Source organism: Taudactylus pleione, unplaced genomic scaffold (genome assembly GCF_031769625.1).
Source record: "Taudactylus pleione unplaced genomic scaffold, aTauple2 ptg000277l, whole genome shotgun sequence".
Lineage (NCBI taxonomy): Eukaryota > Metazoa > Chordata > Amphibia > Anura > Myobatrachidae > Taudactylus > Taudactylus pleione.
The window spans coordinates 1,841,788-1,863,861 of NW_028284679.1; the positions used below are offsets into that span (position 1 = coordinate 1,841,788).

General features: G+C 43.0%; 1 protein-coding gene across 1 annotated transcript; it reads right to left on the minus strand.

Annotated features, from left to right (window-relative positions):
* Positions 1-774: 774 nt before the first annotated feature.
* LOC148513549 (olfactory receptor 13H1-like) lies at positions 775-1,710 on the minus strand. The gene has a single exon (XM_088481736.1). The coding sequence runs from the start codon at positions 1,708-1,710 to the stop codon at positions 775-777; it is 936 nt and encodes a 311-aa protein (XP_088337862.1).
* Positions 1,711-22,074: the final 20,364 nt, after the last annotated feature.

The window sequence follows — 22,074 nt, forward strand, 5'->3', positions numbered from 1 at the left end:
AAAATATGTTTGTGCCGCTGCTTTGATGCTTACCTAAAGTTTAGTCAGCCAGCTCACTGCTAATATTGGTGAAAACAATATTGTGAGCTATCAGGTGGTCAAAATTGGCTGGAAATTACAGGAAATAAATGTTAATGACGTTATCCAAATTACATGATTGTAGCTGTTTTTATCAATTTTTAAAGGAAACCAAAACCAAAATACACTGAAGATTTAGAAACAAAACCAAAACACAGGGGTCCGCGCACAGGTACAGAAAGATCTAACCTCTTTCTGTCTCCCTGCCAGATAAAAAGGAGAGCATCTATATATTGTTGCCAGGACACCAGGTTTGCTTCAAAATACAGTTTTCCATCCAAATGTGAAGTCCGCCCACTATGCTATAAACAAGTTGGAATACTGTAGGTGCAAACCTGGTATCCTTTTCCTGTGCCAATTTTCTGCAAGTATTATTACTTATAGAAATAAAAATGATTAGTTTTTAAAAGGAATCCTATTTCCTCCAGAATAATGACACATTTGATCCTACCCTTTCTTTTGCTTAACCATCATCATACCATCTGGTCATAGGCATCAGAACCCCAACTTACCTGTTGTGTCAGAGCACCATGGGCATGAAATTGCCATGGGCATGGTAACCACACTTACTATGAAAATATTTACATTTCAGATATAAAATCCCCTGAGGACATAAATAATTATCTCATTTTTATACCTTAAGCACTAATTTTTCATACTATAGGTGAATGTAACATCTTGCTGTTGGTAAAATAATTATCCTGTCCATGTTGCAGAATACTTGGTCAATATTTTCAGAAATGCTCTTTTTACCTCATTATTTCTCAGGCTGTAGATCAAAGGGTTTAATGCAGGTATCATACCACCATAAATAAGAGAAATATACTTCAGGTTGGATGAAAAATGCCTTGTTTGTCCCATGTACATGGTCATCAGTGTCCCATAAAACATAAACACCACGGTTAGGTGGGAAGCACAGGTTGAAAAAGCTTTAGATCTTCCACCTGTTGAGCGGATATGTAAAATAGATATAATGATACAGATGTAAGACACCATGATGAAAACAAGTGGAGATAATAGTGTAAATAAACTTACTACCAATATGGTCAATTTATAATAGCTGAGATCACCACACGCCAGCTCTAGAAGGGCCAATATCTCACAGACAAAATGGTCCAATGTGTTTTCTCTACAGAACACAAGACGCTTTAAGGTAGGAATTGATGATAATACATAACTTCCTGGCCACATAATGACAGTAATGGTTTTACACGTCTTCCAATTCATACTTATGGTGTAATGTAAGGGAAAGCGTATGGCAATATACCGGTCATACGCCATCACTGCCAGTAGTAGACACTCAGTAGTTCCTAGGAACAGACCAGTCTTCATCTGTGCCAGGCACCCAATGATGGAAATTCTAACTATGTTAGAAAAGACGTCTAGTAACATTTTTGGAAGTGCGCTTGATGAGAAGAGCAAATCCAGGAAGGATAAATTGCAAAGGAAATAGTACATAGGTGTGTGTAACGGAGGACTGGTGATAATAGTACATATTAGGAAACTATTTCCCAAAATGGTCAGTGTGTACATTACTAAGAACATAACAAATAGTAATATCCTAATCTGCAATCCCTGAGAAAAGCCAGTCAGGATTAATTCTTTAAATACGGTTTGATTACCAAGGTCCATGTTATAATAATAATAATAATAATAATAATAATAATAATAATAATAATAATAATAATAATGTTTAATCCAGATACCTAAAAAGTAGTAGAACAGAAGAAGCTGTTTATTTGTGCAGTTAAGTTTAAATAAAAGTATTAGGTAATGTTTTCTGTTAGTTTTTAGTTCTTTATATTTTGTACCAGTTTGACAATTGTTAGATACAATAGGACACCCCAAGCTGTTAGTTATCCTGGATGCCACAATGATATGGACACGCCGTAAAGGAAACTTAATACGATTTAGGTCAAAGCTGTAGAAAGAAAGTAATATAACGGAGATTTGTTTATAATATATATATATATATATATATATATATATATATATATTAAAATAAGGTTAAAATAAGTATTGAACACATCAACATTTTTCTCAGTAAATATATATGTAATGGGGGTATTGTAATGTAATTTTCACCAACTGTCAGCAACAACCCATGCAATCCACACATGCAAAGGAATCAAACCATAGATGTCCATAAATTAAATTATATATAATAATGTGAAATGACAGATGGAAAAAGTATTGAACACAATTACTGAAATGTATTTAATACTTCGTAGAAAAGCCTTAGTTGGTAATGACAGCTTCAAGACGCCTCCTGTATGGAGAAACTAGTCACATACATTGCTCAGGTGAGATTTTGGCCCAGTCTACCACACACACAGTCTTCAAATCCTGAAGGTTCCGTGGCTTCTTCTATGAACTCTGATCTTTAGTTCTTTCCATAGATTTTCAATTGGATTCAAGTTAGGTGATTGGCTGGGGCCATTCTAGCAGCTTTATTTTCTTTCTCTGAAACCAATTTAGAGTGTCCTTGGCTGTGTGTTTGGGATCATTGTCTTGCTGAAATGTAGATAGCAGCAGATTTTATTAAGAATGTCTCGGTACATTTTTCCATTCATCCTTCCTTCAATCATATGAAGTATGCCAGTACCGTATGCTGAAAAACAGCCCCACACCATGATGTTCCCACCTCCAAACTTCACTGTTGGTGTGTTGGGGTGATGGGCAGTTCCATTTCTCCTCCAAACATGGTGTGTATTATGGCATCCAAAGAGATCAATTTTGGTCTCATCTGACCAGACTATATCCTCCCAGTATTTCACAGGCTTATCCAAATGTTGTGCAGCAAACTTTAAATGAGCTTCAACATGCTTTTTCTTCAGCAATGGAGTCTTGCATGATGAGCGTGCATACAGGCCATGGCAGTGAGTGCATTACTTATTGTTTTCTTTAAAACAATTGTACCTGCTAATTCCAGGTCTTTCTGATGCTCTCCACAAGTGGTCATTGGCTCTTGGACAACTCTTCTGATAATTCTTTTCACTCCTCTTTTCAAAAATCTTGCGAGGAGCACCTGGTTGTGGCCGGTTTATGATGTTCTTTCCACTTCCCGATTATGGCCCCAACAGTGCTCACTGGAACATTCAGAAGTTTAGAAATCCTTCTGTAACCAATGCCCTCAGTAATGTTTTTCAACAATAAGGTTGATAAAGTCTTGAGAGAGCTCTTTGCTTTTACCCATCATGAGATGTTTCTTGTGTGACACCTTGGTAATGAGACACATTGTTATAGGCCATCAGTTGGGACTAAACCAGCTTATATTAATTTGCACTGACAAGGGGCAGAATTGCATTCTTATTACTTATTACTGATAGATTTCAGCTGGTGTCTCGGATTTCCATGCTTTTTTGCACCTCCCTTTATTCATGTATTCCAATACCTTTTCCCTGTGTCACTTCACATTATTACACATAAATTAATTTATGTACAACTATGGATTGATTTCTTTGCATGGGTTGTTGCTGACATTTGGTGAAAATTTCATTACAATAGCCACATATCAAATGTTCTGAAAGGGATCAGTGATAGACGCACTGATCACTGCTCTGTCAGTGGGTGACAGAACAGAGCGGACGGTGGCAGGAGCAGGGATTCAGGCAAGTTTTTTTTTCTTTTTTCTATTTGTGTGTGTGTGCAAGAGAGCGCTACTGGGGGCATACTACTGGGGACACCACTGCTAATGGGGGCACACTAATGGAGGCACAGCTATTGGGGACACTGCTACTGGGGGCCTGCTACTGGGGGCACTGCTAATGTGGGCATACTACTGGGGGCACTACTAATGGGGAACTGCTACTGGGGGGCATACTACTGGGGGCACTACTAATGGGGGTGTACTACTGGGGGTACTGCATAGGGGGCCCTAGTACTAAGGGGACTGCATAGGGGGCACCACTACTGGGGGCATTGTGTAAGGGACACTATTGCTGTGGGCATTGTATAAGTAGCACTACTACTGTGGTCATTGTATAAGGGGCATTACTACTGTGGGCTTTGTGTATAAGCGTCACTACTGTGGGCATTGTGTAAAAGGGGCACTACTGTGGGCATTGTGTAAAAGGGCCACTACTGTGGGCATTGTGTAAAAGAAGCACTACTGTGTGTCCGTAACATAAATAATAGACACTACTTTATGGTGTAATGTGAATCAGGGGCACTATGGGCCTGATTCAGACCCACTCGCGAGCGCTGAGCGCTCGCAAGCGGGTCGATGTTGCCCAAGTGCGCATGTGCACAAAGGAGGTGGCTCCGTCGTGCGCATGCGCGAGACCCGAATAACAACGGCCAAGCCGTCGTTATGGGTCGCGCACCAAAGGGGGCGTGCTGTCGATGGTGATTGACAGCACGCCCCCTTTGGTGGGCATGCTGGGGGCGTGGCTGCCCAGATGGAGGCTTTCCCATGGGAACGCCTGCCGTCTGGGGCCGGCCCCACTGACATCACTAGTGATGTCAGTGGGAGTGGTTTTGGCTCTGATAGAGCCAAAAGCACTCCAGGGCTTGCGGCAGCGAGACCCTACCGCAGGGTCTCGTCGCAAGCCCGATGGGCGCGATGGTCTTGACAATTGCGACCATCATTTTGGCCGCTCGCTATAACTGTGGGTTGTCACCCACAGCTATGCGAGCAGCCGGGAGGCCGCTCCAAAAAGGAGGAGGGACGGCCCTGATTCAGAGCGAGCGCTCTGTCAGAGTGTCCGGCTCTGAATCAGGGCCTATGTGTGGTGTAATGTGAATCAGGCCCTATGTGCGGTGTAATGTGAATCAGGCCCTATGTGCAGTGTAATGTGAATCAGGGACACTATGTGTGGTGTAATGTGAATCAGGCCCTATGTGTGGTGTAATGTGATTAAGATTGTGCACTGTGACTCCTAGGGCTGTAGCCCACTATGTAACAAGTACTGTGACTCTGCTAGCCGTACCCCACTAGGTGGGTGCACTACTTTTCATTTCTGCCACTGCTGTGTGGCACTGTGTCATAGATGTGCTTTATACTGTGGTGTCTGTGTCGTTGTGCCGCTGCCTTGTCGCTTAGTAACCAGTCAGCTCACTGCAACCTTTGGCCAATAATGTTGAAAACAATATTATAAGCTGTGATATGGTCTAAATTGACTGGAAATTAATGTTATTGAGGTTAATAATACTCTAGGAAGAAAAAAAAACTATGTGATTTTAGCTTTTTTTTGTCAATTTTTATAAAAAATCCAAATCCAAAACCAGTCACCGCAGTTTGGCAAATCCAAATCCAAAGCCGGACGACAAATTAGAACCAAATCCAAATCCGGCAAAAATGGTCAAGCGCACATCCCTAAGTACATCAGTACCATGGCACCCTTAAGGACATTACTACATGGCCGATCTCCCAAATCCTTGCTCAGAAGTAGCATATCACTCTTTTAGCTGACAAGCTGTTTGGCTCCTGTGAGGATGATAAACTACCAATTCATATAGAATTATATCTACCAGGAAACATTATTACAGCTGTCAAGTGATTGATACCTAAAATACTACTAATTCAAGTGGGAATAATCCACTGGAAGACAGTTACCTTTGGTGTGCTATATAGAGTACAACATAGCATCAAACACTTTCATGATCAAGGCACAAAATGATAGTTTCTATACTTCTGCCTTTCCACGCAATGCTTGTCCTCAGATGTAGGTAGGACATAATTGAACGGTTTATTAAATATAAAGAGGTTAGTAAACAGCTGAGAACATTGAGTAAAATATCGAAACCTGTATGATTACCTTTCCATCTTAAAAGCTCATCCCTAGGAGATAAAGATAAACTCAACAAGAACAATTGAAAAAAAAAATCAGGCTCTCCAACAAGTGCATAACAGTGAGTGTATGTGCATTATAATCTGTGACTTCATTTCTGTACCATTCAATTACCAACTTAATAAAGCCTAACTGGTTAGGAGACTTTAACAATGGCTCTCTGTCATTTAATACCAAGAAATACTAATTATTAGGATACAGGATTCCTGGAAGTATGCAGGAATAGGGACTCTTCGCTCTACAGGGCCGGATTAAGGCTTGTGGGGGCTCCAGGGCAACTAGGATGTGGGAGCTCCATCAAGCCAGAAGGAGCCTACTTCCCCCCCAAGCTACATGGATCCTAGCCCACCCCCTTCCACCAAGCCACATGGAGCTCTGCTGCCTCTATCCCCACCCCTGATTACTGACCTAGCTATTCTGGTAGAGCTGCTCCCTAGTCCCCTCATCAGCGTCATGGACATGATGTGTCATGTGACACTGATGAGGGGACTCAGGGGCCACTCTGCGCTATATGCAGCAGCACTGACTGTGCTGCTGCATGCAGTAGAATCACACGGTCGCTGCAGCTGAGCCCCCAGGTGCAACTGGACACCTGTTCTTGGCAGGCTCACACCAACCCTGTGTGGGGGCCCCTCTGTATGCCGGTGCCCCGTGGTGACCGCCCCTGTCACGCCCCCCCCCCCTAATCCAGCCCTGTCCCTCTCCTTCATGAAATATCAAGTATAATAGTTAGTATATCCATTTATCCACTTTGCTGTAGGAACAAAAGAGACATTCAGATTAAGGAGTGCTTCTTATTTATGTCATACAGATCCCGGGTTTGCAACAGACTATAATGTGCACCAACTGGGCAGCTGCAAACTACCTCTAAGTACTGTAAGCTTTATGTTAATACCTATTCTGTATTAATAAATTGAGTAATATTTAAGAGGTCAAAATATATTATTAACTGTTTGATATGAATGTTAGCTACTGATATTCCGGTAAATGGCGGTTGAGGATAGTAATACCACGGAGAAGAGACTCTGGCCCTCATTCAGAGGCGGTCAGAGGATGCAAGCGGTCGCTCAGAAACTGGGCGGCCGCTTGCATCCTGACCGGCCGCCTTTGTTTCGGTCATTAGGCTGTGGGTTAACACCCACAGCTCTAACAACCGCTAGGGTGATGGTCACGATAGTCATTGACCATCGCGACCATCGGGGCTTACGACGAGTCCCTAGGGTAGGGTCTCACTTGTCGTAAGCCCCGGGGAGCTTCTGGCTCTGTCAGAGCTGGAAGCTCTCCACTGACATCACTAGTGATGTCAGTGGGGCCTCCCCCAAACAGCAGGCGTTCCCATGGGAACGCCTCCGTTTGGGCTGCCACCCCCCCGGCCCGCCTTCCAAACAGGGCGAGCTGTCAATCAACATCGACAGCTCGCCCCCTTTGGAAAGAGACCCGCTACGACCGGTGCTGTCGGTCATAGCGGGTCTCACGCATGCGCACGAAGGAGCCGGCTCCCTCGTGCGCATGCGCACTAGACAAACATCGAGGCGGCCGTGCGGTCATAGACCATACGGCCGCCTCTGAATAAAGCCCACTGTGTGAGTTTGGTGCTCAATCTTTATAAATGCAAGGCTGTTAAATGGAAACTCATCCTAGTTGGAGTAGAGGGTGTCTGTTTAAATGATGTCATCTGTTCTCAATTGTCAAGTGTCTCTGGAATAAATTCAGTGGGGGAAAAAAATTCTATATGAAGTGGCAGATGGATGGGAGCTTGCCCCAGCTAGCATGAGCGGAGGGACTGCTGGCAGTGCTCCATCTCTGGGAGCCTCAATTTTGTCTCCCAATGCTGCAAAGAGGAGAAATGCCATCTGCCTGTATCAGAGAGCAATGCCATCTGCCTATAGCAGGGAGCAATGCCATCTGCCTGTAGCGAGGAGCAATGCCATCTGCCTTAAGCAGGGAGCAATGCCATCTGCCTGTAGCGGGAAGCAATGCCATCTGCCTGTAGTGGGGACCAATGCCATCTGCCTGTAGTGGGGAGCAATGCCATCTGCCTGTAGCGGGGAGCAATGCCATCTGCCTGTAGTGGGGAGCAATGCCATCTGCCTGTAGCGGGGAGCAATGCCATCTGCCTGTAGTGGGGAGCAATGCCATCTGCCTATAGCGGGGAGCAATGCCATCTGCCTGTAGCGGGGAGCAATGCCATCTACCTGTAGCGGGGAGCAATGCCATCTGCCTGTAGTGGGGAGCAATGCCATCTACCTGTAGTGGGGAGCAATGCCATCTACCTGAAGCGGGGAGCAATGCCATCTACCTGTAGCGGGGAGCAATGCCATCTGCCTATAGCAGGGAGCAATGCCATCTGCCTGTAGTGGGGAGCAATGCCATCTGCCTGTAGCGGGGAGCAATGCCATCTGCCTGTATCAGGGAGCAATGCCATCTGCCTGTAGTGGGGAGCCTGAGTATGTGCAGCTAGTATATAAGAAATCCGACTCTTTTCTCCAATTTAGTGTCCTGGCTAAGTACATACCTGTAGATGCTATGGGCCTGGTTATAGCCAGTGTCCCCGAGCTGGTCTGCCAATAGAATTTAGTGCAGTGAGAGCTCAACATGTTTCTGTACTCAAGGTACTTTCTTCAGGAGCATGTTTGAAATGTGACAGTTAGGAGCTGATTGGCTGGTACATTGGGGTACATCGCCACATAATGTGGAGTTAATGCGGCTCCTGCTTTGTCTGCTAGCGCTGTGAAGCAGGAGCCAGCCAGCGCAGTTGTTACTAAAAATAGACCCACCGAGGAGAGTGACCGCTAAGTCATTCCCTCGGCGATAACAGCTGAGACCCATTTCCACTAACAGCCTGTGTTTGACTCACAGTCCCGGCCAGCAGCTGCGGCAATGGCTTTTACAAGAAAAAACTTAATTAACAAAATTGAAAATGACAACAAGCACTTCCTGCTCCTCCAATGAGGAGAGCAGATACCGGCAGCTACAGGAGGTGAAGCCAGCGCTGGAGAAGACACTCAGTGGTAAGTGACCTCTTCCCTTAGTAGCATTTGGGACACTTAGCGTTGCCATAGTTGTCTATGGCAGCGCTAAGTGACCCAGGTGTAGTGTGATATTGTAGCCTGCACTTAGCACTGGCAGGCTGCAGGCAGAGAAAATCCCTTTACATCCCTCCACTTTGGGCCTGATTCAGAGCCGGACGCAAATGGCCGATCGTACGTTCGGCGTACGTGCCGAAATATGTAAATTTAAGCGCTCGCGCATAATTTCGAACGCACCTAAAATTCCACCTCAAAGACTACTGACCCCTCCTCTACCTAACGAGCGAGCCAAATAGCGAGCGTACATCCCCAATGTGGCTTGCAGGGAATGCACGCACAAGTACAAACCGGAAGTGGGCCTGTCAGAATCCGATTACCTGCTCGTTTATTCTGCCTACCTCCCTCAATTGTATCATGCTAATCAATATCTCAATTAGCTTAATTGCTCTTAACATGTTTTTTTTTTTTTTTTTTTGAACTGCAATAAACTTTACTCTTGTCCGTGTTTGTGTTTACCCGCAGAATACTTACGGTTTAAACATTAGCTTTCATTTGTCAAAATACATGTTTGAGCCAATTATCCATTTGTTTTCTGTGTTTTTACCCACGCATATTTTACTGGGTTCATTTCTTTATTTAAATTAGCTTACGCATGTCACTGCATCAAGCCTATCATAACTCTCAATATATTTTTGGCCCTGTCGAACACATGACTCATACACTAACCAATAGAATGGTTCCTGTTAATTTCCCAAATACATTAGCCAATCAAAATTATTTTCTGGTCTTTATTAAAACTGTTTTTTTAAAAATACACCATTGCCATCATGAGAGCCTCTGCATTCACCAAGCGCGAGCTCCTGGTTTTAACAGAGGTGATGGACAGGCGGATCACCAGCCAGCCTCCCCCCATCACCAATCGTGAAAAGCGTTCCGCATATGCGGAGGTTCGTGGACGCCTGCGTTCCTTCGGCTCACGCCGCCAGATCGGCCAGCTGTAGCGCAGGTGGTCCGACCTTCAACGGCGGACGCCCCGCTTGCTAGCATGCTTTCGCATGCGGATAGCGGAAAGTAAGTTTTTTTTACTTCGGTTTTCATGTTTATCTTTGTGGCCCTAACTGCGTGTGCATGTTTTCTTGTATGGCCTGTTTATTCTTTGTACTCATATCTGCATGTGCATGTTTTCTTGTATGGCCTGTTTATTCTTTGTACTCATATCTGCATGTGCATGTTTTCTTGTATGGCCTGTTTATTCTTTGTACTCATATCTGCATGTGCATGTTTTCTTGTATGGCCTGTTTATTCTTTGTATTCATATCTGCATGTGCATGTTTTCTTGTATGGCCTGTTTATTCTTTGTACTCATATCTGCATGTGCATGTTTTCTTGTATGACCTGTTTATTCTTTGTACTCATATCTGCATGTGCATGTTTTCTTGTATGGCCTGTTTATTCTTTGTACTCATATCTGCATGTGCATGTTTTCTTGTATGGCCTGTTTATTCTTTGTACTCATATCTGCATGTGCATGTTTTCTTGTATGACCTGTTTATTCTTTGTACTCATATCTGCATGTGCATGTTTTCTTGTATGGCCTGTTTATTCTTTGTACTCATATCTGCATGTGCATGTTTTCTTGTATGACCTGTTTATTCTTTGTACTCATATCTGCATGTGCATGTTTTCTTGTATGGCCTGTTTATTCTTTGTACTCATATCTGCATGTGCATGTTTTCTTGTATGACCTGTTTATTCTTTGTACTCATATCTGCATGTGCATGTTTTCTTGTATGGCCTGTTTATTCTTTGTACTCATATCTGCATGTGCATGTTTTCTTTTATGGCCTGTTTATTCTTTGTACTCATATCTGCATGTGCATGTTTTCTTGTATGGCCTGTTTATTCTTTGTACTCATATCTGCGTGTGCATGTTTTCATTTTTTTGGGTTAAACAATTAGCGTTTAACAAGGTGATGTTCTAAACTAACCTCAATTTGTTTTCCATCATTTAGGGGCAGAGCGAAGACTACGGCGTCATCGCCGTCAAAGACGGTGCTCTCGTCCCCTCTCCCCAACCCCCTGCCAAACCTCCTCTACCCAAAATACCCAAAATTCCCCCTCCTCCCCAGCCTGCCCAGACCCTGTCGCCCATCCCTCTGTGCTAGTTCCCCTCCATCCCAATTCCCCCTCCCCTCAACCCACCCCTCTCTTGACCACCCCATCTCCGGAATCTGTGATCACCCCTCCCACCTCCTTGGGAAATTTGTCCACCTCCGAGGAGGACGAGGGAGTTGTTTCAGGGCCAGCCGTCATTCATAACGGTATGTTTACCTTTTATCCTTTTTTGTTGTTGAAAATGTGTTGATCTAATCCTTTGTCTGTGCCTCTTCCTTTTTTTGTTTTGCCAAAAGTTTTGTTATATATCTGTTTGTATTTACATTTCACTGCTGATTTCCCCATACACATATCCCACATGGCAAAACAGTCAAACTTGTCTGTCTGGCTTGTTTTTTTTTTTTATGGTTTTTTGTTTGTCCATTTTTTGGGGCTTATGGGTTTTTGTTAAAATGTGCTTTTTGCCACACTATTGTCACTTTTTGATAACTCTCTTTTGCTTGTGTTTTTTTGGAGATTCTTAAATTATGGATTCATTGTAGTAAGCATCACAATTTTCTAACCCACAGAGGACCAGGGGCGTTTGGCGGACCTACCTGGGTGCGTCCAAGTTATGTGGGGGCACGTGATCGGCCTGCTGGTGGTCCTGGATCATATGGCAGGGATCCTGCATCCCTAATTTTTTTTGTTTTTCCTCAAATTATTTTTCATAATTAAAAAGTTAAATTTTGAGTTCAGTCTCACTCCTTGTCTCAAAATCTTAGATTGTTTAAACTTACATAAGTAGACTCTTGCAGCAAGTATTTGCAACTAATGTCACTAAGATTGTGTTAGGTTGATTTTTTTAAAGCAGGCACATGAAACAGCTAACACTAACAATCGGTTTTGCGAGTTTTCATTTTTTTCTTTTTTCACTAAAAATTTTACATGTTACAATTTTGGGGGAAACCTGCTTAGGCCGAGATTCCAAAGCATCCTGATTGTACATAATACCTTTTGGTGTTGGTTTGGACCCACAAAGCATAGTTAAATAATGTGCAAATTGCGACATTACAGGATTTACCCTTAAGCAAATTTAACGTGGGTGAACCTGCTTACACTTGCTTGTAATGTACAAGAAAATTTTTGGGATTACAAAAGCAAAAAATGTATTCACCACATAAACAAAAAACAAAAGTGTTGGTTCACAAACAATACACACAGTGATAACAAAATGTAAAAACCAGCAAACACCATAAGAAAAAATAAAAGAAAAATCAAGAACTGGTTGACGAATGAGCATGCCAACATGATTCAACAAATGTTGCATTTCAAAATTGGGTCCAGAATATATATCTATTGTGTCCCCATGAAGTAATTTTTTGGTAGCAGGAAGTAGTCATCGTTTCAGTCCAAAAGATTATGAAATAAAACACAAGAAGGGAAATAATAAACCAATTAATTTGATGGTCTCAAAAAATCCTTACGACATTGTGTCAAAGAACTTCTTTTGTGCCAATAATTACCTAAAATATCTGGCCACCACATCATCGCGTATGGCCCCCCCACATAATGACCTCTGACTAACCTCAGGGGCGCCATCCTCAGGCAAGGCATCCTCTGGCTGCATTGGGACACCACTCCTTATGGCGATGTTGTGAAATATCCCACACAGGACCACAATTTTCAAAACCATATCCGGCAAATACATGAGTTCGCCACCAGATCGGTGGAGGCATCTGAATCGGCCTTTTAAAAGGCCGATACAGTGCTCCACCACTTGCTTTAAAATTACTTTGTGGCCCTGGTGTGGGAGCCAAATAAGGAGTGAGCAGCCAGGGTGTGCAAGGGTAGCCACTGTCTCCGTGAAAAAAGAAGTGACAACATCAGGAACACTGTGTATCAAGCTTAGCATTGGTATGTACTAAAGGTCTCCACTTACCCAGAAGCCAACCATCACCAGCTTGTAGGTTGTCTAATTTTTGCAATACCCTGATTGCCGGATGACGAATGAGTCATGTGCACTCCCGGGTAATTTTGCATTCAGGGACAGGATCTGGAGGGAGGCATCACATACCAACATTACATTCAGTGAGTGATAGTGTTTGCGGTTCCTAAAAATGGCCTCCAGCCGTGCTGGAGGCTGAAGTGGTTTGTGAGTACCATCCACAACCCCTATGATGTGTGGGAAGCCAGCTATTTGTTAAAAATTGGCCTTGGCCACACTAAGGGCACCCATATCCAAAGGCATTTTAATAAAATGATGGAGGTGCTTGAAAAGGGCCTCCATCACTGCCCTCAGGATCCTGGAAAAGGAGGATTGGGATATTCCCGCAACTATTCCCACCGTGGTTTGAAAGGATCCTGAGGCACAGAAATGTAACACCGCCATAAATTGCGTAAGTGGTGGTATTGCTGTAGGACTGTCAATTTGCCACTCAAGATCACTCTCTATTAATGAGAGAGTGTCTATGATGATTTGGGGCGGAAGACGGTAGCATCTTAACACCTCATCATCGGGCATTCCAAAAATGGTGACACATGTTCGATATATCTGGGGCCTTGCATGCCTACGCTGCCTATGCCTGGGACGAGATTGAGGTTGGTCGGCTTCCGGGAGCATGGCCACAACAATCCGACCAAGATCAACCTGAAATGGCAAGAATTGAATGTAAGGTTTGTTTGCCCCCCCAAAAAATGAAAAATACTTACCTTTTACGATACAATCCAATGATGCTTACATGCCGGGGTACTGTCATGATTTACAAAGCCTAAAAAACAAAATACCCGAACAAGGTAAAAATGTTTGGTGGCCATTTAGGATTCTTAATTTGGTAAAAGACAAAACATAAAAGGGGATAAACACACATTTCTCCAAAGAGCAAACCGACTGTGCGCCGACTTCCACAATTTGGGGCCCAAAAAACAACCAAGATTGCTAACGGTAAATATCACCCAATTTAACTACAGAAAATAAGCAGACAAAAATGCGCTAATTAGTTCGCAATTTAGCTACAGAAAATAAGCAGACAAAAATGCGCTAATTAGTTCGCAATTTAGCTACAGAAAATAAGCAGACAAAAATGCGCTAATTAGTTTGAAATTTAACTACAGAAAATAAGCAGACAAAAATGCGCTAATTAGTTCAGACATTTAGGAAACACAAAACCAAAGGAAAAAACTGTAAGGTGCACAAAAGTTGCGTAAAAAAAGACATGAACATTTAACAAACAAGTGAAAATCCAAACTTACCAATACAGGATATATAAGTCACCGGACAAAAAGGTCGTTGGGGCAGAGCAAAAAGAAACCTACAAAAGGAGAATTTTGAAAAATTTATAGAGCAAAAAAAAAATAAAAGAAGGATAGCCAAATTGAACAAAAGGAAGACGTCCAAAAACTTACCAAAAAAATACACCACAACTAAAAGAACCACACCAAAAAAAGCGAACGGAAAGATAAACTAAAAAAAAACGCACAGAAAAAATCGCCAAACACCGCCAATTACAATTCCCGTCAACAATCCACTCCGACCAACGTAACCTCCAACAACCAACACCCGCCACCTAGACTCGAGACGGCCAAAGCCATAAATAGTGTTTCTTTTCCCGCTCAAATTAAGGAGGGATCATAGGAACGCACAATCAATGATGCGGCCGAATAATAAGGACGCATGTATAAATACGTCACGACCAAAAAAAAACGGTCTAGTGTATTTCTTGTTTTGGTATAAGAAATGGCTACAGACCAGCCAAACAATGGCCAAGAGGCGGCCGGTAAGTTTTTCAGGCATTTCCAAACAAGGATTATTTTGAGACAGAATATAGTGAAAGTTTGCAAGCTAAAATTTCACAATTTTATTGAAAATAGGTGTGGAGGATGACATGGAAGAGGCTGCTGGGCCCAGTATTCCGGACAAAGCAGGGAAAAAGAAAAGGCAGCCACAATTCACAAGAAAGGAGATGGAGGTTTTGGTTCAGAAGTGTGTGGACATCCTGCCACAGGCAGACAGGAATATGGGTGCAAGCCAGAAGTGGAGAATGTGGGAGGAGATAGCCAGTGCTGTCAATAGGGTGGGTGATTATGTCCGTCTAGCCCGGGATGTCAAACGGCGGTAAGTAAAAACTTGACCCCCCAAAAAAGAAAGATTGAAATAATGCAGGAATAATGCCTACTTTTTCACCCACAGATGGCAAGACTTCAAATATCGCCTGAAACAAAAAATGGCTGACAGGGCTAGGCATGCAAGGGGGACAGGTGGGGGTCCCACCCCTGTGTCATTGGAGTTTAATGATTTGGAAGAGCTGGCACAGGGGTGTGTGCAGGATGTGGAGGTGTTTGGCGTGTCCAACTTGGATACGGACATGCCAGACTTTGCGGCTCCTCATGTTGTCCCAGGTAAATGTTGTGATGTAACCAACTCTGAAATGTTAATGTGACAATATGTAGATTGTAATGTTCCTCTTTCTCTTTTTTCTCACAGAGACACAGGCGGATGAGTCTCCAGAGGGGCGCCATGGCCGCAGAATTTCTGCTGGCTCTGCAGGGGAGGAACCAGTACATCCGGCTGAGGACCCTGCAGAAGCCAGTCCTGGGCAATCCCCCTCGCAGGCAGTGGCACTCCTCACAGAACTCAATTTTAAATCGGATTCCCATACGGAGATTCTGCAGAGGATGGACGCCAGTCTGCTATGGGTGGCTGAGGCCCTGGAGCAAAATGCGGCGGCCAACGTGACCATTGGTCAGGCCCTGGCTGAAAATACCAGAGCCAACATCAGAATCACCAATGCCCTGGAGCAGCTTGTTTGCCAGCACATGGTGGAGCCGACCTCCCTTCCTGCCGGAACATCAGGATCCTCCACCTCTGGCACAACAACAGCCATTCCTCCAAATGTGCCTAGCCCTGTGCCTAGTCCAGAGGCCACAACATCTGCCTCTGGACAGGCCAGCCAGAGGACATCCCGGAGCCGGTCTGGCGCCCACCCTACCCCTGCCAAACGGGGAAAGAAACGATGACAGCACTGGCTACTTTGCCCACACTCCTTCTGTGCTTGCCCCATATTACTTTCTGGCCAAAACTTCCCTCTCCTTTCTTGTGAATTGTTTTTATTAATTTTGTCGTTTTTGTGCAAAAAATATCAGTTAAACAAAAAATATGTGTCAAATATTAGTGGGTAACAAGGACCCCAAAAATGTACGTGACAATGCACATGATTTGTTTAAAAATGTGTTTTGCAAATAAAACCTACAAATTGTTCTCAACTGTATTGTGACAGTAATTGACAATTGTTTTATAGTTAATTCTGTCCCACAAGGGAAATACGAAATCTGAGTTTGGGACTTTCCCTAAATCAAGGGTTAAAACAAAATGTTACTTTAAGGAACACTTTGGAATAAATGTTAAAAAAAAAAAAGCAGACCAATGCAAAAGGTTACAATACACACAAAGATGATTACAATATTGTTACAAAATGCAAAAATACTAACCAAATTGTAAAATACATTCCTACCAAAAAACGCTAATTGATTGTGTAATCCTGAAATTAGCAGCCGAGTTTTTCAGCTGCGTACGGTTTTGTGCTATTACAAAGGGAAAAAAAAAAAAAACATTACAAGCTGGTTTTCAATCCAAAGTTGATTGTTTATCTGACAAGCCGTGATAAATCGATGAAACATCGCGGAGGCCAGGGCAAAAGCACAAGGCCATCGCCATTGTGATCGAGTAATCCAGACCCTAAACTGTGCGAGCAGTTTGAACGGAAAGAGGATCAGCCAGTGACGTATGAGTTGGTACGAACACATTGGACGTTCGCATGAGCTAATTTATGTACGCCCCAAAAACGCCTCGCCACGCCTGCGTTTTCCCATCTCCACTCCCGTCACCGCCCAAAAACGGCCTGTTCTGTCAATCACATTTGACATGTCACTTCCTGTTCGCAATTTGCCGAACGAGTGAAAAAAAACTCGCAATCTGCCGTACGCACATGCGCAGTGTTACACCGGCACATGCGCGGTGTCACAACATCGGAACGCAACGAGCGTACTGCTGTTAACGAGCGGCTCTGAATGAGGGCCTTTATCTCTCTCCAAGGTCTTTTTCCTAGATATATTTTTTTTTATTGGAATTGAACCCAAGGCACAAACAACCAAGCAGCCACTTGTATAAATCTGAGAATCACTATGGCCCTGATTCAGAGCTGGACGCTCTGACCAGAGCGCTCGCTCAGAATCAGGGCCCACCTCCATAATTATGGAGCGTCCTCCTGGACGCTCGTATAGCTGTGGGTCACCACCCACAGCCTATACGAGCGTGCAGGTTGATGGTCGCGATGGTCTTGACCATCGCAACCATCGCCACTGCGAGCCGGAGCCTGCGGTTGAGTTTCTCAACCGCAAGGCCCGGAGTGATTTTGGCTCTATCAGAGCCAAAATCACTCCCACTGACATCACTAGTGATGTCAGTGGGGCCGGCTTCAGACGGTAGGCGTTCCCTTGGGAATGCTGGGAGGCACTCCCCCGGCACGCCCACCAAAGGGGGCGTGCTGTCAATCAACATCGACAGCACGCCCCCTTTGATCAGACACAACCAGCGAAGGAAAGTCCTTCGCTCGTCGCGTCTCGTGCATGCGCACGACGGAGCTCCCTCCGTCGTGCGCATGCGCAGTGCACACCATCGACCCACTTGCGAGCGGACAGCCGCTCGCGAGTGGGTCTGAATCAGGCCCAATATCCTCAAAATAGGTACACAAAATAGAAGCATGAGAATTGCACACACTTATAGAGTAATTGCTGAGTGCAGGTATAAACTATACAAACAACAATCCACTTGTGTGGCAAGAAACAAACTACACCATCAGATGAATACCAGCACTCTATGTGTAATACAAAAAAAAATCGTCTTTACTGTGCCATGATAAGAACAGCCATAACCATGTGTAAAACTCAGCAATACTTATCAATCTTCTTAATCCATCTGCTGGTCTTAAAGCCATGAAACAGACATAGGACCTCATTCAGAGGCAGTCATTAGATGCAAGCGGTCGCTCTGAATGAGGGCGGCCGCTTGCATCTTGTAGTGCCGCCACTCTTGGTCATTCGCTGAGCTGTGGGTTACCACCCACAGCTCTAGTGACCGACCAGGGTGATGGTCGCGATGGTCAAGACCATCGTGACCATCGGGGCTTGTGACGAGACCCTAAGGTTCAGTCTCGGCACTCGCAAGCCCCAGGGAGCTTCCTGCTCTGATCGAGCAGGAAGCTCCCCACTGACATCACTGCTGATGTCAGTGGGGCCGCCCCCAAATGGCAAGCGTTCTTTCGGGAACGCCTCTGTTTGGCCAGCCACGCCCCCTGCCCACCTCCCAAACGGGGCAAGCTGTCACTCACCATTGACAGCTCGCCCCCTTTGGTGCGAGACCCCTAGCGACGAAGCCCCCGTTGCTAGCCGGGTCTCGTGCATGCGCACGTTCAGAGGCAGCTCCGACGTGCGCATGCCCAGTGGGGGAACATCGACCCGGATGCGAGCGCTCAGCGCTTGCGACCGGGTCTGAATGACCCCCATAGTCCCTACAGCTGTTTCCGTGTGGGTACACCTTTCTCAAGAGACTGCACATACCCAGCTTAAATACCATACAACAAATACAAATAACCCTCATCCGGTCACCAGAACCTGCCCCTCCCACCACATGGCTCAGAGGCGAGGAGCGTCCCGGAAGTTACATCGGCAAACAGAACTGAATCCACCAACACCAACACAGGGGAAGAGAGAAAGTGTCCCAGGCACCGGCAGTGATGTTTTGCCCACGTATATTAGCTAACATGGACACATAATAATGTATACCACATATTTGTTCTTATGGTTCATCCGATGCTGTAAATGTTATGCGGTCCCCAAAGTCAGGTGTCTAAATTTGTCACCTGTCAACATGCGGCGACAATGGACACATCGCAAGCATCGAAAGGCATCGACCTGAGAACCCAGCCAGCAGGCTTTTTTGTGGGATCTTGGTACAAACAGGTACAAATACACACAACAAATACCAGAAATAGGTGCTAAGGGGTCTATTTACTAAGCTGTGTTAGGAGATAAAGTGAACGTTGATAAGGTACCAGACAATCAGCTCCTAACTGCCATTTTTCAAACACAGCCTGTGACATGCAAGTTAGGAGCTGATTGGCTGGTACCTTATCACCGTTCACTTTATCTCCTAACACAGCTTAGTAAATAGACCCCTTTGTATGGCCCCAAGCAGATGGTTTTTGACTTTGAATGTCCCAATCCTATGGCCAAATCCTCCAATGTAGATCAAATAGGACCAATCTTCATACATGATTAATGATGGTATTAGACCGGCGATATTTATGTGAATATAAAAAAGAATAACGTTGTGTAAACCTGTATTACGTTTTAATCACCCTTACGTGCACTGATAATATGGTGTTTGGCAATACCTGAAATCATCCTAATACAGTAGAGACACATATACTCTAGAACCCATTAAATTATACAGAAATATGCCTGACAGGCAGACGGTTACCACTGTCATAATGATCATTTGAAAACAGAAGATTGCTTGGCAAAGGCTAAACATTAAGTGGTCTGAGAAAGTCAACTGTGACTTTACTTTACAATAGATTATTGTCACAGCGGCTTAGTATGGAATTTACTCTCATATTCAAGCTAAACTCCAGTGACAGAGACACATTAAAATATGGCAACAGGTGCTGTCAACCCCAATAATTTAATACTAGCAAAGTGGTGCTGACCTGTTGTATTAGTACCAGGAGTGTAACAGATTGAGGTGAGACAATCCAGAAAAAGCAGGGAAAGTAAGGTAAAACAGTAATCCAATATTCAAGTCCAAACATCTGATACACAAATATATCACAGTCTAAGGTACAAAGCAGCTGACAGAGGTCAGGTACAATCAAAGGAAACTGGTATACAGTATGAGACAGCAATTTTGCAGGAATAAGCACAATCAGAATCCACATAAACATGGCCAGGCCAGTACACAAGATGCAAAATAATAGCAGCAGGAAGATGGAGTCAGGAACCAGATAAAGGGGCCTATTTACTTAGCTGTGTTTGGAGATAAAGTAAACAGTGATAAGGTACCAGCCAATCAGCTCCTAACTGCCATGTCACAGGCTGTGACATGGCAGAGTTAGGGGTCTATTTACTAGTTGTGTTAGGATATAACGTGCACCTTATCACCATGCACGTTATATCCTAACACAACTAGTAAATAGACCCCTAACTTTGCAAAGTAGCAAGGGGCGCACAGTTGAGTGCAATCACCTAGCACTGACTGACTACCTCCAGATAATGTATAAAGAAGATTTGAATGGCCTTAAGACATTTTAATGGCTTTTTTTTTAGGTTTGCCACATTGCTATACTTTGTTAATGTTGTATATCACCGGGAGGGTTTTTAGTTTTCCACTTTGAGTGTTGTGTAATATTCACCGTGCAACACACCTTTATAACTAGAGGTGGCTGCACTTGAGCACTGTACAGTTTAGTCATTTACATGTAAATGCCTAAAAAACAGCAATATCATGAAAAAATATGAAATTCTTTAAAATGGACACCTAGAAATAAAATGGTTTGTAAAAGGCAATTTAAGTCTTTTGCTTACATGAAATTATACAGCAACATGTTGGACTTGCAGAGGGATATCAGCATCACCGTAATCATTTGAAAATATAAGAGACACAAACAAGCCTTTAAATGGTCTCAGAAAGTCATTTGTTGATTTTCATTTAGCTGTTTGATTAGGATTTTTGATTAGGTCCTGATTTCAATAGGTACTTGATAAACATTATGTTTGACATTGAGCGGGATAGCAGTGGCAGAATAACTGGTCATTTCTGAAAAAAGGCTTGTCAAATGACAGCAAATTAATGTAAATGAATGTTAATGACATAAATACTAATGAATGGGGGAAAAAAAAGCTGAAAATTACGTGAATTTACCATTTTAATAAAATACAAAATACATCACGGTCGCTTTGTTTAAAAAAAAAATTAAATCCAAAATACTGTAACTTATGTACATCTCTAATATGGGTTATGAAGAAAGTTCTACTTATGTCTGTTTAACATGAAAATTAAATGACATAAAATAACAATAAACCATTTCACTTATAGAAGAGTGGTCATAACCTGTCCTTAAAAGTGCTCATCCCAGTGTCTAGTAGTTGTCATGAGAGGTACGGGAACACATTTTAAGTTTGTAACTAGACATTATTCAGATAACTACACTCACATCTATGCTCTCCGTCATACTGTAATGCAGATATAATCTCACGCACATAACTGAACATAAATAAACGTTTATATGCCAGACAGCAGCTAGGACAACTTTAAGCTTTTATTATCTATACATATATATTAAAAATTAGAATGAAAATATACAGCATCAGTTCTATTTGTATTTACAGTATAATATAATATGCATTTATATCACAGCTGACCTCCTAAAAATGCAGGTGAGACTGAGCGCAGGTGTATATAGCTTATATACTAACCACTGACAATATAGAACAGATGAAATACATCAATACATATTAGTGACATATAGATAAATATACAGACATATTGATAAATATACGGACATATAGATAAATATACGGACATATTGATAAATATACGGACATATTGATAAATATACGGACATATAGATAAATATACGGACATATTGATAAATATACGGACATATAGATAAATATACGGACATATTGATAAATATACGGACATATAGATAAATATACGGACATATAGATAAATATACGGACATATTGATAAATATACGGACATATAGATAAATATACGGACATATTGATAAATATACGGACATATTGATAAATATACGGACATATAGATAAATATACGGACATATAGATAAATATACGGACATATAGATAAATATACGGACATATTGATAAATATACGGACATATAGATAAATATACGGACATATAGATAAATATACGGACATATTGATAAATATACGGACATATAGATAAATATACGGACATATAGATAAATATACGGACATATAGATAAATATACGGACATAT